General features: G+C 32.3%; 1 protein-coding gene across 1 annotated transcript in view; it reads left to right on the top strand.

Annotated features, from left to right (window-relative positions):
- Nucleotides 1–15,943, top strand: part of LOC127718775 (scavenger receptor cysteine-rich type 1 protein M130-like) — an 81,287-nt gene that overhangs the window by 37,751 nt on the left and 27,593 nt on the right. Inside the window, exons 5-6 of the mRNA XM_052224825.1 lie at nt 2,195–2,370; nt 9,196–9,316. Coding sequence (XP_052080785.1) covers nt 2,195–2,370; nt 9,196–9,316 — 297 coding nt within the window. The remainder of the gene's footprint in view (nt 1–2,194; nt 2,371–9,195; nt 9,317–15,943) is intronic.

Raw genomic sequence — 15,943 nt, 5'->3', positions numbered from 1 at the left:
ACCAAGAAGTATGTGAAAAATTAGTGAGTTGATAGAACTAAATAATTTGTTATTACATTGACCATGCGTTTCAATTTGTTAATTTAACTTTGCCATAACAGTTGTTGAATTATTTGGTGTATTAATTTGTTCTTTCATAATCAACTAACACTATTGACCTTCCAGTACACGATAGTTTACATTCTTTTAATCATTGTGTTTTCCTCGCACTTGCACTGTGATTGCTGAAGATCTATCAAGAGCTCTCATGGTTAAGGTCACTCCATACGGAAAATACGGATATGAGTACTGGAAGACAAAAATTCAACAGCAGTACATTTCTGAAGATTCTGATAAGATAAAGGATTTTCCTTTACAATAACGTCCATGTACACTTGTTTGTTAGTAAAACGTAGCCATTCAAGTATTTTTAAAATATTTAACTTTTTAGTGTTCAATTTGAAGTTTTATATAACATTTGGAAAGTTATGATATAGATGTTAATCATGTAAAAATCGAAGTGCTGACTACTGAGCTGATAGTCTACCAGTGCTAAAAATTTTATGCATCTGAAGTGTTATTCTGGATATCCCGTCATCGGGAACACTCAATTCCGAATATTTTGAGAGCCAAGGATGTGTAATAACCGATTCAGGTGAGAGCTAAATTACGGAAAAGACCTACAAATAATAAAACTTTGTAACTAATGTAAACAAACGTGCACTGGAAGGTAAATAGTAAAAAGTTATTCTTAAACAAATCATTTAAAAACTGTTAAGGAAAAGTTAAATGAACAAATGGGGAAACATAGAAAATTTAAAGAAATATCTTGGCTCTGTCAATTCACTTATTTTTTATATAATTAGTTTAAATCCTTTAAATAAAACAAAAATATTGATGTCATTTGACTAAAAATTAAACAATGATGAATCAATCAAATAGAATGAAAGGACAACATGAATCCATACCGCTAACCAAATTATGCAAAGTTAAACGAGTGTGCCGACTATGTCAATCATGGTTAGTTCCAATGAATCCTTGTATTCAAAATGTCTACCAACAACATGGCGATACAAAAATGTATAATTATTAATTTACCTAATATACAACGAACTAAAAAATACAAAATGGTAACGTGCAATGAAGAAAAAACAGCGAACAAATGAGGTATATGTACAAATAAAATACAACCTAAAAGTCAGTCCTCCAGATTGGACAGACTGTTACTATCAGAGACAATGTGGGCTGGTGTAAAATGTCCTACAGAAGGGACAGTACGCTCTGTCAACTTCAGTTCAACTTGTACGTTTAGTTTGAACCGAGTACAATGCTCTTAAAGCATCATATAATCTCTTGAATAAACGTACACTCTGTTGATCAGCTGTTCTTGCTGGAACATTTACAAAAACCAGAGAGCTATTACTGATATGTCCATAATTCTCTTGTTGAATACATTTATTTTCTTAATAGTTGTGTTCCATAAATGTTAACCCAAATTATCGCTTATATATTTTTTCAATTAATGACAAGGTATCAAAGTGAGGCTATTTTGTAGTTTTTGCAGCCCTATATGTAATGCAATACGTTTGAAGTCCTTAAGAAAATTTGTAGGACAAAATTAAAAGTTTTGATATCTGAAAATCAAATATCTAATGAACGTCTAAAGGATGTCAATTTATAAATTCATAATACTTCTTGATTTTTGAAATTGATTGGGCCTTACCATAAATTCATCTTTCAAATAAATATCTATGAAATGTATTGACTACATGCAAATGCACATACCTGACACCAATAGCTAAGGTTAATGTTGATAAGTCAGGAATATGACATTTTTTTTTAAAACATGTAAATCATAATAAACAATGGCAAATGACTGAAAAATCCATCAAGACATTATCAAAATAGGCACATATATATACTGAAGCATTTATCCAAGTTATGATGATAGCAATAGAGCAGTCGGGAAAATGGTAATAACTGTATCATTAAAAGCTGTAAACTGACTTAAAAGTAAACTATTTTTGAAAGTTTGTCGTACAATAATGTATAAGAAAATTTTCTTACGTTATTCTAATTTACGGTGGCCGTTTGTTATACTAACAACATGCCTTTACTTAAAAATTACAATTCCGATCTGTTATGCTATCTAAGAAGGTGAATTGAAAGTATAAGGTTTAATTTTATTTTCATGATGATATTTGCCTTTTTACAGCAATGGAATTTCCTTGGGCTCCAGCGTTAGTGATGGTAATGGTACAACTTGGCTTGATGATATGGAATGCACTGGAAATGAACGGACATTGTCTGATTGTTCAAATAATGGTTGGGGTGTGGAAAACTGTCGTCACTCTGAAGACGTAGGGGTAAAATGTTGGAACTCCACTGAAGGTTAGCATTGGTATCTTATATCAACATGATATTCCATTTAAAGAATATAAAAAAATAGCATACACTTCCCGAATTTGCTATAGCATGTTGCTTGAAAAAGACAATGTCATCTAAATGAAAATAGGATTACAAATATTGGCAATTATTATCCGTTGGAGAATAAAAAATGGAATTAAAATTGCACTGGGTGCAGAATTGACTAAAACATTTTTTTTTATTAAAAAAAAAAGTAATATAATAACTAGGACTTTATATCTTGAAGTTAACTCCTTTTAAGTCAGTGTCCTAGTTTCAGTCTATATTTTTCTATTCGTAAGTGTATTAAATCTGAAAATTCTACAACAATGTTCGTCTCATAACATCTTAACCAACGATACAAATTTAAAAGGGCATAAACTACGATTTTTTTTGTATCAAACATTCATAAAAGAAGAATATAGCAATAATAATTGGCTATTATATTCTATGTTAATATTCTTGTAATTGTTAGAAAATACATCAAATAACAGCATTACAAACTTAATCCCGATTTTATATTCAATTTTTAGCAGTCCGTTAACTTTGAGTTGGTCAAAATAAGATTAAAACATAGGTGATATATTATTGAATTGCAGGTCAATAATTCAACTTTTTTCAATCCGTATTCATGCAACCTTTAGTAGGGTGCCCAGTGTTTAAAAAGTCCTCTAATTCACAAGTTTAAGTTAATGGAATAACACACAGCTATTTTTTTTGGGAAAACTAAAGGAAAATCATTATATTTTACAATCATGATTGTCGTCGTAAGTTCCCGTGGTCACGATTTTCAAAATTTTTATGTTTTTACAGGGTTCCCCCAGATACTGTATTATACGGGGAATCTTAACATGAAAAATAGAATTATAATTATTGCGCTCTTTATTTGTGGTTAAAACAGTACTTATAATATAGTTTAAATATTAAATATATCATATAACGAAAGAGGAAAGTATTTAAGGGATTTTGATATAATTATTTCGGCATTTTAGTTGCCCTAAAATTTTACCCGAAATTTACCACATTTTCATCGAAAGCAAAATTACTACGTGTATCATCACGATTATTTTTACTCTGATTAAAGCAATAAGATACAATACATGTGTGTAGCAAATTTCATGACTGTGTGAAATAAAAGTCGTTTTGAAGAAATTAGCAATGAAAAACAAAAATTAAGTCAACATTTTGTCGTTGATTAAACACGGATTATCTCGTGTTACTAATCATTTTGTTACTTACACTATTAGGTTATTAGAAAGGACAGTGGTCACTCAATACATATCTTATTTTTGCTTTTTGTGTGGTTAATTTATTTGTTTTGAAGAGCCAGCTAACTTTGTAGATTGTCATTCTCTTCGAAGGAATATAATTTGTGTCTTTTTTTTCAAAACCTAAACTTTTTTTAATAGATAATTTCGTTATAATTGTAGTATAAGAATCAAATCGTCTGTTTCGTTTCACACCCGGAATATGGCAAACCAAGTCTATGTAATTATCTTGAATGATGTTTTCGACCTAAATGCCCCTCGTTGTGAACGACAACAAAAATCTACCACCGTTCGTGCTATAAATTATACACCAGCTGACACAACTGCAGTAATTTCAAAGCTGAATTGTCAATAGGTTTGTCCGGGCAAATCACTGAGGCTTATGACCTATGTGTACTATGTTTCAAATTGGAATGTTTGGGGTTTTTTTTTCTGTGACAATAATACAATTAAAATTATATGATCAGCCATAAACAAGTTAAAATTTAAAAAAAAAAACAATCCAAACGAGAAAAGAAAACTAACGGTTTCTTTTACATGTTTTATGACAACAACACAGATACAACAGACAGCGACCATCGACAACCACTGAATTGCACACTCCTGATTTTGATAGACACATACAACATTTGGCGGGCTTAAACATGTTTATGTTCTTCGACCCTCCCCTTACCTGGACAATGGTATAACAACACAACATAAGAACAATCATGTTGGAAATGTTGCAAAAACAGTTGAAAATGGCTTTACTCAACAAATCGGCATGAAGCATTAAAACAACTAACATGAAGACAAAAGTCCCCAAGTATCGATCTATTAGTAATCGTCGTTAGAGTATGACCATTTTATATTGGGGGAAAAGGGGGCGAGGGGGGAGAGGGGGCCTGGCGGCAGGAAATTTTTTTCTTGATAGACCATTTTTTTCATCTTTTGCTACGCATGCTTTTTTTCGCGGCTTTGCTGCACGAAAATTTATTTTCCCTTTTGTACACATTTGTATCCTCAACTATCCTGCATTTCATGTCTTGTGCAAAGTCATTTATTTTCAGTTCATACCATGCCAAGTTATTTATTTTCAAAATCTTCTTCCCCCTTTTCGAAATCAAATGGCCGTCTCCTTACTGAAAGCTAATGACAGAGCGTCATCAATGCAAGTCAAAATTTATAAAAGTAAACCATTATAGGTCAAAGTACGGTCTTCAACACGGAGCCTTGGCTCACACCGAACAGCAAGCTATAAAGGGCTCCAAAAATTACTAGTGTAAAACCATGCAAACGGGAAAACCAACGGTCTAATCTAAATAAAAAACGAGAAACGAGAAACACTTATAAACCACATCAACAAACCACAACTACGCTCATAAGAGGATAACGAAATCAGGGATATATATTTCAATAGATTGATGTTGTTTACAAGTGTTCGTAAAATACATCGATGCTTTACATAACCTCTTTTTGTAGAAAATCTTAAACTTCATGTCAACTGTAGGCCAATGTATGCTCACTAAGTCATTTGAGTGTGTAAGATGGAGTGATTAACCTGTTTCTAATCGTCAAAAGATTGTCAACATAACTTTTCATAACTTTTCATAACTTTAACAGACAACCCTCCCCCTTTTTCACCGTTTGCAGTATTTCTTTTTCTATAGAGCGAAGATATACTCAGACCTGCTAACTCAATCCATCCTGCGTTAATATTACATTGAAACTAAATACATTTTGATGTGCTTCCACACTCACCAAAAGAAAATTGAATATTAACACAGAAAATCATTACGAACACCTTCTATCAAAAGATGGTTAAATAAAATCTTGGTAGGGCAACTTATAAATGTCAATATCTAAAAACATCTCTAGAGATCACTTGTATCGAATCTTATGTACAAATATTTCGAATTTCGAAATTTTAGTAGGTCAAGGTCACTTGTAACAGCTGAATGAAAATTGTAAATGTGCACTATATAAGTACAAATGTCAATTTCGAACTATATTTGTCAACAGAAATATCAAATTATTCCAAAATTTAGAAACGATAGTCATAATCCTTTGAACTATTTGAATTTATTTTGCTATAAACACATATAATTATGTAGGTACGACCAGCTGCCTAAACGTTTTCCTTGACATTTTAGCTTTGACCTTTGACACAAATTTTAGCAAATTGTGACCACTGTAGACAACGACGACATCAATATTTTGATAAGGATTGTTCTCCTCTTTCCAATAATATAAAATAGCTGTGTGTTATTCCGTTAGCCCAAATCGATCAAATCCGTTGACTGGGCACCCTAATACTTTAGTTTAGATGGATAGGCATGTGTTCATCATGTAGTTTAATTATTTAAAAGAAAAGATTGTCAACATTGAAAAGTGAACAAGGAAAACACCACTTATAACCATTGTTTTTACTTATCCGGCCCAATGAATAATATTCGAAGTAAAACGATGATATACATGTAGAACTCGGTGGTGAGATGGTCACGCTGAAGTGCAATGGTCTATGTCGAAGTGCGATGGTCTATATGACGCGTGATTTTAATAGTAGAAAGATAAATTTGCATTCGTTATTGTCTATGTATATCCTTAGTTACAGTTGCATACAAAATGAGAGATCGTACTCTTTGATTGACTTTCCCATCTCCAACAATCACTCCCCGTTTCCCAAAGTATTTAAAGCCTTATTAGCTCCTTATTAACTTAAAAACCCGAAAAACTGCTTCTAACAAACAGATTGACTTCTTCAACGACAAGAGAAGCATTGAAAATATAGTTTATGTAGTCAATCGCACTTCAGAGGTACCACCAACGCACTTCTGCGTAGCTATCAACAAGATAGCACCACAATGCCACCATCGCATTCCAGCGTGAACAAAAACGCATTTCAGCGTTTAAATATCGCACTTCATCGTGATAATTGCTGTTTGGAGTACCATCGCGGTTCAGAGTCATACATATATACATTGTATATATATAAATTGAATTTGGTAAAAATCCCGATATTTAATATTGTAACGACGTTTGGGTGTTCTGATGTGACGTTACTATCATTGTTTATTGTCGGTTTAGTGTGGGTTGAAAATGTTAAGGAAGTTCTTTTCCTTAATCATTCTTTTGGTCTCAGATAACGCACAAAGAAATTGTTATCGGGAAAATATGGAATTGTGGAGTTTGATCTTTGGCGCTGTTTCTAATATGCCCGCTCAGATATACTTGGGGTATTCTAGTTGACGGATCTATTGCTTGTGTACTGTTACTATTTTGCTTATATCTCCAGTGTGTCCAATGTCCAAATTATCCGTACAGCCATTGCATGTTATAACGTATATTATTTCTGGACAAGAACAATGAATATCATATTTTATGGTGAATGTCATTCCAGTTTTGCTTTTGAATGTATCTCCTTCTTGAATGTAAATGCAGGTACCTTTTTGAATGTACCGTTCAGTTTGGCCTTCCACATCTTGTTACTTTCGAAATACTGTTGTAAATGCTAGACTGGTCAGATTTAGTTTTTTGTTAATAGTTTTGACAGTTTTTACATAGTCGTTTAATCTGTATTATAGTATTATTTTTTAGTATAGTGTTCATCTTTTGATTGGTCTGAAGTATCGTGAAAATGCTCCGAATAAGTCCAATAATTTCTGGATTCTTTGGATTAAAAGATGATAAAAACGACATAACACTTGTTTTATAATTTTCTTTCTTTGGTTTTTCTAAGATCTTGTTTTTCAATTGATCTTGCATTCTCTATTTCTTTGTTGATAAATTTTTCGGGATAATGGCGGATCAGAAGGAAACATTTTGGTTAGGTGAAAGGCACAATTAAAGTAGTTTTATCCGAAACAATGAAACATATTTCTCTTGCTAAATTGAAAGGTATTTTGAATTTAGTGTGCCGTGGATAGTACGAGTTAGACATTAAATATTGTTTTGTATCCGTAGATTTGAAATTTTTATCCATTGATATTTTCCCGGAATTGCTTTCACGAGCAGATGTAAAAACTTTAATTTCTTGGTACTTTTTCAAATCAGATCCGAATTCTTCTTCAAATTTATTGTATTACTATTTATTAAGTAATCAAATACGAAAATCGCATAAATTGGTGCCAACTTAATGCCCATTGCTGTACCTTTTGCTTCTCGTTTCCATTATGACGGGAGATAGTTATAGAAATATGTGGGGTCCATGATATAGCTCTGAACTTTGAAAAAAAAATGGCTGGAGTAATATTTATAATTAGTTATTTAGCATGTGTGTTTCACGTTAAGTTCCTGCAAAAAAGGACGGCATTTAAGGACAACTTGTTCTGTTATTTGAACGCATGAACTTGCATTGTTTTACATGCATTATGCATAAATATCCAAAGTATTAAAAGCCATTTTTATGAACGGGTAGTAAATATTTATTAAATTAAAACTCTTAAAACCTTTTACTTGTACGTTTTATGGTATCATTTCCTTTTTTTTTTTAATTTTTTTTGAAATAAACATCATCTTAATGTTTTATATTCCGTTTTCCACAAACTAAATTAATTTTTTTGGATATGTGCCCAAAGCTTTTGCAATAAGTTATGTAATATCGATTTTTTTTTTAATTTTGATTAATTCTTATTATTGTCAATTTATAATTTCAGTTTTGAAAGAACTGTAATTAGTAAATAAAACTATCAGCTTTTTTTTCGAAAGATAAAGAAACGAAATGCAACTAGTTTTCATGATGATGTTACATTTTATTGTTTACAATGCGTTTAATCTATTAAGTTATAAACATTATCCTTAACTTCACTTTCCGCTATGTAGATGGTGTTCTCTTACTAAATGTTCAAAATTTGGTGACTATGTTGAACGCATCTATCGCATCGAACTTGATATAAAGGAAACAACAGATACAATTAAGTCTGTCTCATATCGTGACTTACATCTAGAAATTGACAATGAGAGTCGGTTGAAAACAAACATTTACGACAAAAGAGTTTAGCTTCCCAATTGTAAACTTTCAATTTCTATGTAGCAACATTCCAGCAGCGGCTGCATACCGAGTGTATATCTCCCTATGATACGATATTCCAGGGCTTGTATTCCCTTGATAGAGGGTTGCTGCTCATAAAGAAGCTATTAAAAAAAAAGGTCCAAGTGGTGCAGTTGAAAACATCCCTCCATAAATTTTACGGGCGCCATCACGAGTTTGACCGTTATGGAATATCTGTTTCACAGATGACGATGGATATGTTCCAATTGTCGTAACTATAATCCCGTCCCTTTTTCCACGACTGTGACCTAAACTAAACTTATCACCGGGTTTGAACTTACATGAGCAACACGACAGGTGCCACATGTGGAGCAGGATCTACTTACTCTTCCCGAGAACCCTTGACTACCCTCAGTTTTTGGTGGGGTTTGTGTTGCTCAGTCTTTTATGAACAGTTGATTGTCTGTTTGTCTTTTTTCTTATTTAGCTATGGCGTTGTCAGTTTATTTCAACTTATGAGTTTGAATGTCCCTTTGGTATATTTCGTCTCTCTATTAATGCTCATAATTTCAGATGATATACGATTAATTTTTGGAAGACTTGAGATATATCACAACGGAACATGGGGCACAGTCTGTGATGACAGCTTTGATGACATCGATGCTCAAGTGGCTTGTAGACAACTTGGAAATAAGTAAGTATAATTTTCAGAATTCTAGTCGATTTTTTTAAATGCGTTTCATATATAATATGGCGTCTTACAAGTTCATTTGGATTGATCATTTTTTTCTCCTGATGATGATGATGATGATGATGATGGATGGCTGCTTAACGTCCAGCGGCAAATTGATATGCTGTTCAGGACGAGAACATGTTAAAGTAATATAAATATTAATCCTGCTTCTTTGTACTAGACTGACACGCTGAGCCGGATGTTAACGTGCTAGTTCACAAGGAAAAAGTCCGCAGGAAGACAAGTTACCTTACCCGGACTCATTATTCTGACTCCGAGCCGACCAGTCTTGCTCTTACTCCTTAATGCTTACTCCCTAATGTTTTGTAACATTTCATGAGTTGTTGACAAATATACTGTCTAAGAGAATGAATTTGTTTGTAAAATCAAAACTGCAAAACACAAAGTCCTTCTTTAAGTAAAATACTGATAATTGAAAAACGAATTCGACATTCCGCTTTTGACATTATCTCTTAATCAATTCTGCATTAATTTCATAAAATTCTTGTGTCTAAAACATTAACCATAGACTTATCTACATGTAAATGTGAACTGCATAAAACCTACGTTTATTCATCGGAACACGGCAAATTCAAAAATATTTACAAAACTGTGCTATTGGTACTGTCTTTTAATTATAAAACGCTTCTGTCCAAGATTTGTAAAATTCTAGAATGAAATGATAAACTATATTTAGATATTTACAACTGCAACACGATACTTTGCTCTGGAAACTCTCTTTTGATATTTGAAGAGCTAATAAATTTGGTAAAACATTATAAGTTTGACAACATTACAGATGTCTTAAAAACTATAACAATATTCTCTATCTTAATGCTAACTGCAAAACCGGAACATTTATGAATAGAATAAGGAAAAATTAAAAAAAGTTTGCCCGGGATACTGTTTCTGGATCATAAAGAGTTTCTGTCGATGTTTAATATATTTTCATGAAAGCTTGAAAAGACCTTTTGAATTTGTTCTGATTATTATCTTTCCACCTTTCCGTGGCGATCCGTTGACTCCATTTGCAAGTTGTTTTCCTCACTGTATACTGATTTGATACTCTTGTTTATGCGGTTGGAATTGAGGTTAATTGCAAGATCAAAGGTAATTTTACTCCACTGGGGAATAGAACATGGTCACTATATGTCTTCTTTCTACCGGCATTAAAACCCTTGCCAAAGTGGGGCGTCCGTTTGGTTATGGGGGATGTAGAGGTATGCAGCCACGTCTGGTCAAAATGGGGACGTTAAATACTATGCCTCATGTAGATTGAGCGCCACGCTTGAGAACCTTTGCAACAGCTCTTTGAGGGGTGCGTAGGTGGCCTGGTGCAAGGCAAAATTTCTGTCCATATCTTATACACCCTAATTTCTTAGTGGCATGAATAAAATAAGTTGTATGTTAATATAACTCATACACCATAACTTCTTGACACGTAGGTACTTTTGATTGAAGAACCTTGCTTAACGAGCTTGAAATTAAGGTCGAGATCAAATAGCTTTTGACCTTGCTATAACTTCATACCAGAACAAATGGGAAACATCTGAAATTGAAAAAGATCAATCGGAAGTTGCCATGTATACACAGGATTATCCATTTTGCACCAATCGAATGCTTAAGTTCCTGCAAACGAAATATGTTTGGGACCCGTGTTAAGTTATATTGTTTATCAAATCGTAATTTTTTATAAAAAAAAAGTGACTTTTTTTAAAGAAAGGAAATGATTTTCATTCTTGCATGCAAATTACATAGATACCATATTTTTGAGAAGATATCGGTTGACACCAGAAGGTATAATGAGAAACTGCTAGAAGTCTCCTTTAATTTATTTAAAAATTACGGCAACATATGTATTTTTGGAATCAAAAAAGCTCTTTTCCTACACCGACAGAGACTGTTTAAAATTAAAAATACTATTCAAACCTCATTTTCTTTACAAAATATGAGTTGAAAAAATTGAGCTTTTGCAATTTGATTAGGGAATTTTCATTTTGAATTTTCCTCAGAGTTTAGTATTTTTGTGATTTTACTTTTCACATATGTGGTATATGGTATCGAACAGTTAATTCGCTTTTGAAACTGACACTATTTAAACGAACAAAATTTTTTGTGAGGGTAATCACCACACAATGTTTTCTTTGTATTCACTACACCTTCGCAACCATAATAAATTATAAGAAAATATTTTTTTTCCGAAATTATGTTAAACTTCATCAAGATGTGGAGAATTATTTTGACCGAACCGATCCGGAGGCTTCAAATGAATTATGCTCTCTTATGTATTTCATGAATATAGATTCTACCAATGCATCGGGTGTGATACGATATTTATCCACTTGAGACAGTTCAATTTTCAAATTTAAAACGCGAGGCTCGCCGAGCGTTTTAAGAGCCGAGCGTTTTAAGTATTTAAAATTTAACTGATGAGAGTGGATCAATATGTATTGCACGAGAATTGGTGGTGGAATGTGTTTCTCTTATGATTTTTAGACGACAAATTTAATCCTTCTTTTCGAATGATCTGCAAAAAGATGCTTTCTTTGTATGTGACGTCATCAGACATGGTCACCTTTTTTCATGACGTCACAATGGGAATTTCAGAGGATATAAAAAAACTTGACGTCATAATCAAATTTTGACCAATGAAGAACTGAGATCAAACGAACCACACGTTGATTGAATAAAAATAACTAACGGGTCAGGGAAAGGATAAGTAGGGTAAGAATTACAGAAAAAGGAATACGTATTTGTTACGAGTAAAGAAAATGTGATGGACACCAAGGATTTTTTGATTTAATGCCCTTACTTTCAGACCTTTAATCTGAAGTCAAGTTCAAGGTTTTGTTTGACATTCTAGATTTTGACTTTTGTTATAACTATTGACACCTCATAAAGTCAGGTCTTTCGCATTTGGTTATAGATGTATGAACTTGAAAAGTGCAACCGGAAGTGACCTTTGGTAAACCGAAAGTAGTCATCTTTATACTTATTTCATTTAAAAGTATTCTTCACAATGCATTTTAAAGAATGTTAAGGAGCGTATCAAATAAATCAGGAACTGAAATTTCATAACCGAAATAAGCACGTTATTTCATTTTGTTAAATTAAAAGTATAAACAAACTATATATTTCTTGAATCAGATTTAGTATGACACTAGAAATGATTTTCTTTTTTAACGGAAGTTGCTTATGAATAAAATTCCTCATACCAGAGCTAATCTATTCATTTAATTTTATCATTTAAGAAGATTGAAATAAGTGCAAAGCTCTTCAATTGTTCTCTGAACATTAGGGTTTGTATATCTTTTTTTGCGAGGATTGGTTATTTTTGTAAGATGTCGTTTAGATATTTGGTATATCATATCGAACAGTTAGTATTAAGATGGAACTAACAAATTAACTTAAGACTTTTCCTGCTATGAGTAATCTCCAAAACAATGTTTTCCTGTTATCTTTACTCCTTCGAAATATTAAATGATACCGACAAAATACTGTTTCCAAATTGACGATTGTATCCTCCGGGTGTCTAAAATAATTTTAATGGAAGCGATGCGGAGAAAATTAATTTCCTTAATGTTATGACCATAAATGAAGTTTTCTTGTTACTCGAAAATCGTAAGTAAGTGAGTCCGAGGATCTTTTCATTTTAGACCCTTTGTCCACAAAAAAGGAAATGAGGGCAATGTCATACTGCAATTGTTTACTTAAGATTGATATCATTACGCGTAAGAAACCTTATAAAAAGTAAAATAACAAAAAAAACGAACTCCTTGGAAAATTCTAAACGGAAAGTCCCTAAGCAAATGGCAAAATCAAAAGCTCAAACACATCAAACAAATGGATAACAACTGTTATATTCCTGAATTGGTACAGGCATTTTCTTATGTAGAAAATGGTAGATTAAACCTGGTTTTATAGCTAGCTAAATCTCTCACTTGTATGACAGTCGCATAAAATTCCAAGGATCTAAAATCCAAAGGTCTCTTTTATGCCTAGTTTATGAGCTATATCACCGAACAACTTATTTGTCACATTCAACGATTCAAAGAGAGAAACACCTATATCAGGTCCAATGAGGTTTGTGAATAAGATATTCACAAACATTGTAAACTGTGACATGTCCTAAGAAAAAAACTTTGATCAAATGGGTAAGGTGAAAAGTAAAATCACAAAAATACTGAACTCCGAGGAAAATTCAAAACGGAAAGTCCTTAATCAAATAGCAAAATCAAAAGCTCATACATATCAAACGAATGGATAACAACTGTCATATTCCTGATTTGTTACATGCATTTTCGTATGTAGAAAATGGTAGATTAACCTGGTTTTAAAGCTAGCTAAACCACTCACTCTGTATGACAGTCGCATAAAATTCCATTATATTGACAACGATGTGTGAACAAAACAAACAGATATTATTGGTAACAATGTCAAAATAGGGGTACAACAGTCAACATTGTGTTATAATCTTAATCACTATAATAACAAAAAAATATGTACCAAAGAAACACAAAAGGGCATATAGACAAAGCACATAAGCAAAAATGAAAGACAAGAATACAAAAATTTACCATTGCACAACAACACAATGACGGGATGTATAAGTACCGAGCCACGTCAAATGGATATAACAAAAAATAGACTAAACAGTAATGTAATAATTAACAAAGACAAACAAAAGAATACTATAACACGTTATTAGGATGATAAAACAACGTCAGTACCTAGAATCTATACTTCAAGACCATCTTGCATATTTTGTGAAGTTGATACGGAATATTTATCAACAAGGTCTTGGTATCTTCCGATGAACTGTTTTAGAAAAAGGACGAGACGTTCTTTAAGATACCCCTGGTTTCTGCTCAGACACTGGTGACGTTTTACAAAGCCTGAGTAGCAGCTGCATATTTGATAGCAGTTTTCCCCTCTAAAAAATTTAAATTTAACTATATGGTAATATATACATTTTTTACACTTCAAATCTTTGAGTTCTTGAGGTTCTTACTTTAAAACCTTGAAATTGAGATCAAGGTCAAAGGTCAAATGGACATTTTTGAATTCGACCATTGCTAAAACTTATTACTGGTTTGAAAATTATCAAATGAAAAAAGTACCAAAAATACTATGTTAATTTTTAAACAGTGTAAGATAAGCTTAATGCCATACCTTCACTTGAAACTACTGTTTTTATCATAAAGATAGGTCTGAAAGACCTTTAATTGTTCTCTGAACAATTCTTTGAAATAACTATATGTTGTTCACCACCCTGTTTGTTTGTTTCGCAAAATGTCGCTTATATTTAGCATATGGTATTAAACAGTTTTAAAATAACCAAACATTTTTTCTTTGTAAGATTTATTTTCCCGAATACTGTTTCTTTTTCTTGTTCTACATTCGCGACTGTTAAAAAATGTCGCAAATAATCTTAAAGAGCCCATCTCACTACTTCATATATGAGCTATTTCTCTTGTTGTATTTGACATAAGAGAAATATATGTAAAACTCCTGAACTGTAACGATAGAGACCTAGTGTCTTTTAAATTGGACTAAATAGAAATTGAGCGTACGGTCACTGGTCAACGTCTAGTTAAAAAATTTACTTATGATTTTTAATCGCTTCACCTCAACAGCTTTTATATTAATCAATGCACGATTTTTACCAAAACGTTAGTTGCAACCTGTCAAAACGAAGATTATTTTGTTAAAATGGTACGAGAACCTGATATAGGTGTTTCTCTCTCTGAATCTTTGAATGTGACAAATAAGTATGTCGGTGATATAGCTCATAAACTAGGCATAGAATAGACCTTTTGATTTTAGATCCTTGATTTATATCCTTGAAATTAAGGTCGAGGTCAAATGTGAGTTCGAAGTTCTAGATTTTGACCTTTGCTATAACGTCATTCTGGTGCCTTATGTCTCATTTCAATCAAAAATACTTCCAAACCATACAATTTTGGTATTACTATTTAGTGATTTTGAATATACTGGAATAGCCGATTATATCCCATAATTCTTCAAATGGTACCATAAGCTATGTTATTTCGGAATCAGAAAATATTAGCTTTATTCTGGCACCAAAAATGACCGGGGTTAATATTTTCTAATCAAACAATGTGCATTTGAGGTAAACCTTCAATTGTTCTGTTAACAATTGTTTTTTTTTTTGTATGATTATAATTTTCTGGGAAAAGGGCTTCATTCAAAAAATTATATTATTAGCATATCAAATGTTTATATGTGTATGTAACAAAATACATGGGTATTCAGTAGGATACAAAATTCTCCTGTACAAATCCGAATTCCAGCAGAACTTTGAATTCTGATTTATAATTGAAATCCATTACAAATCAGAATTTCCATATCTACCAGTAGAAAATTGGAATTCTCATTGTACTGGATTTTAAATAATATAAATCAGAATGATGAATTTATTTCGCAGGAACGGCTTTTTTCTAATAGTCAACCTCAACTACAATTCATATTATTATACGTAGATATGAGGTACTATATGGTTTAAACATCACTTTAGTGTACATGAATTTCAGAACATCTTATCAAATTCTAAATACCGATATATGG

The sequence above is a fragment of the Mytilus californianus genome, unplaced genomic scaffold, assembly GCF_021869535.1.
Source record: "Mytilus californianus isolate M0D057914Y unplaced genomic scaffold, xbMytCali1.0.p SCAF_10, whole genome shotgun sequence".
Lineage (NCBI taxonomy): Eukaryota > Metazoa > Mollusca > Bivalvia > Mytilida > Mytilidae > Mytilus > Mytilus californianus.
This window is presented reverse-complemented; position numbering and strand designations above follow the sequence as displayed.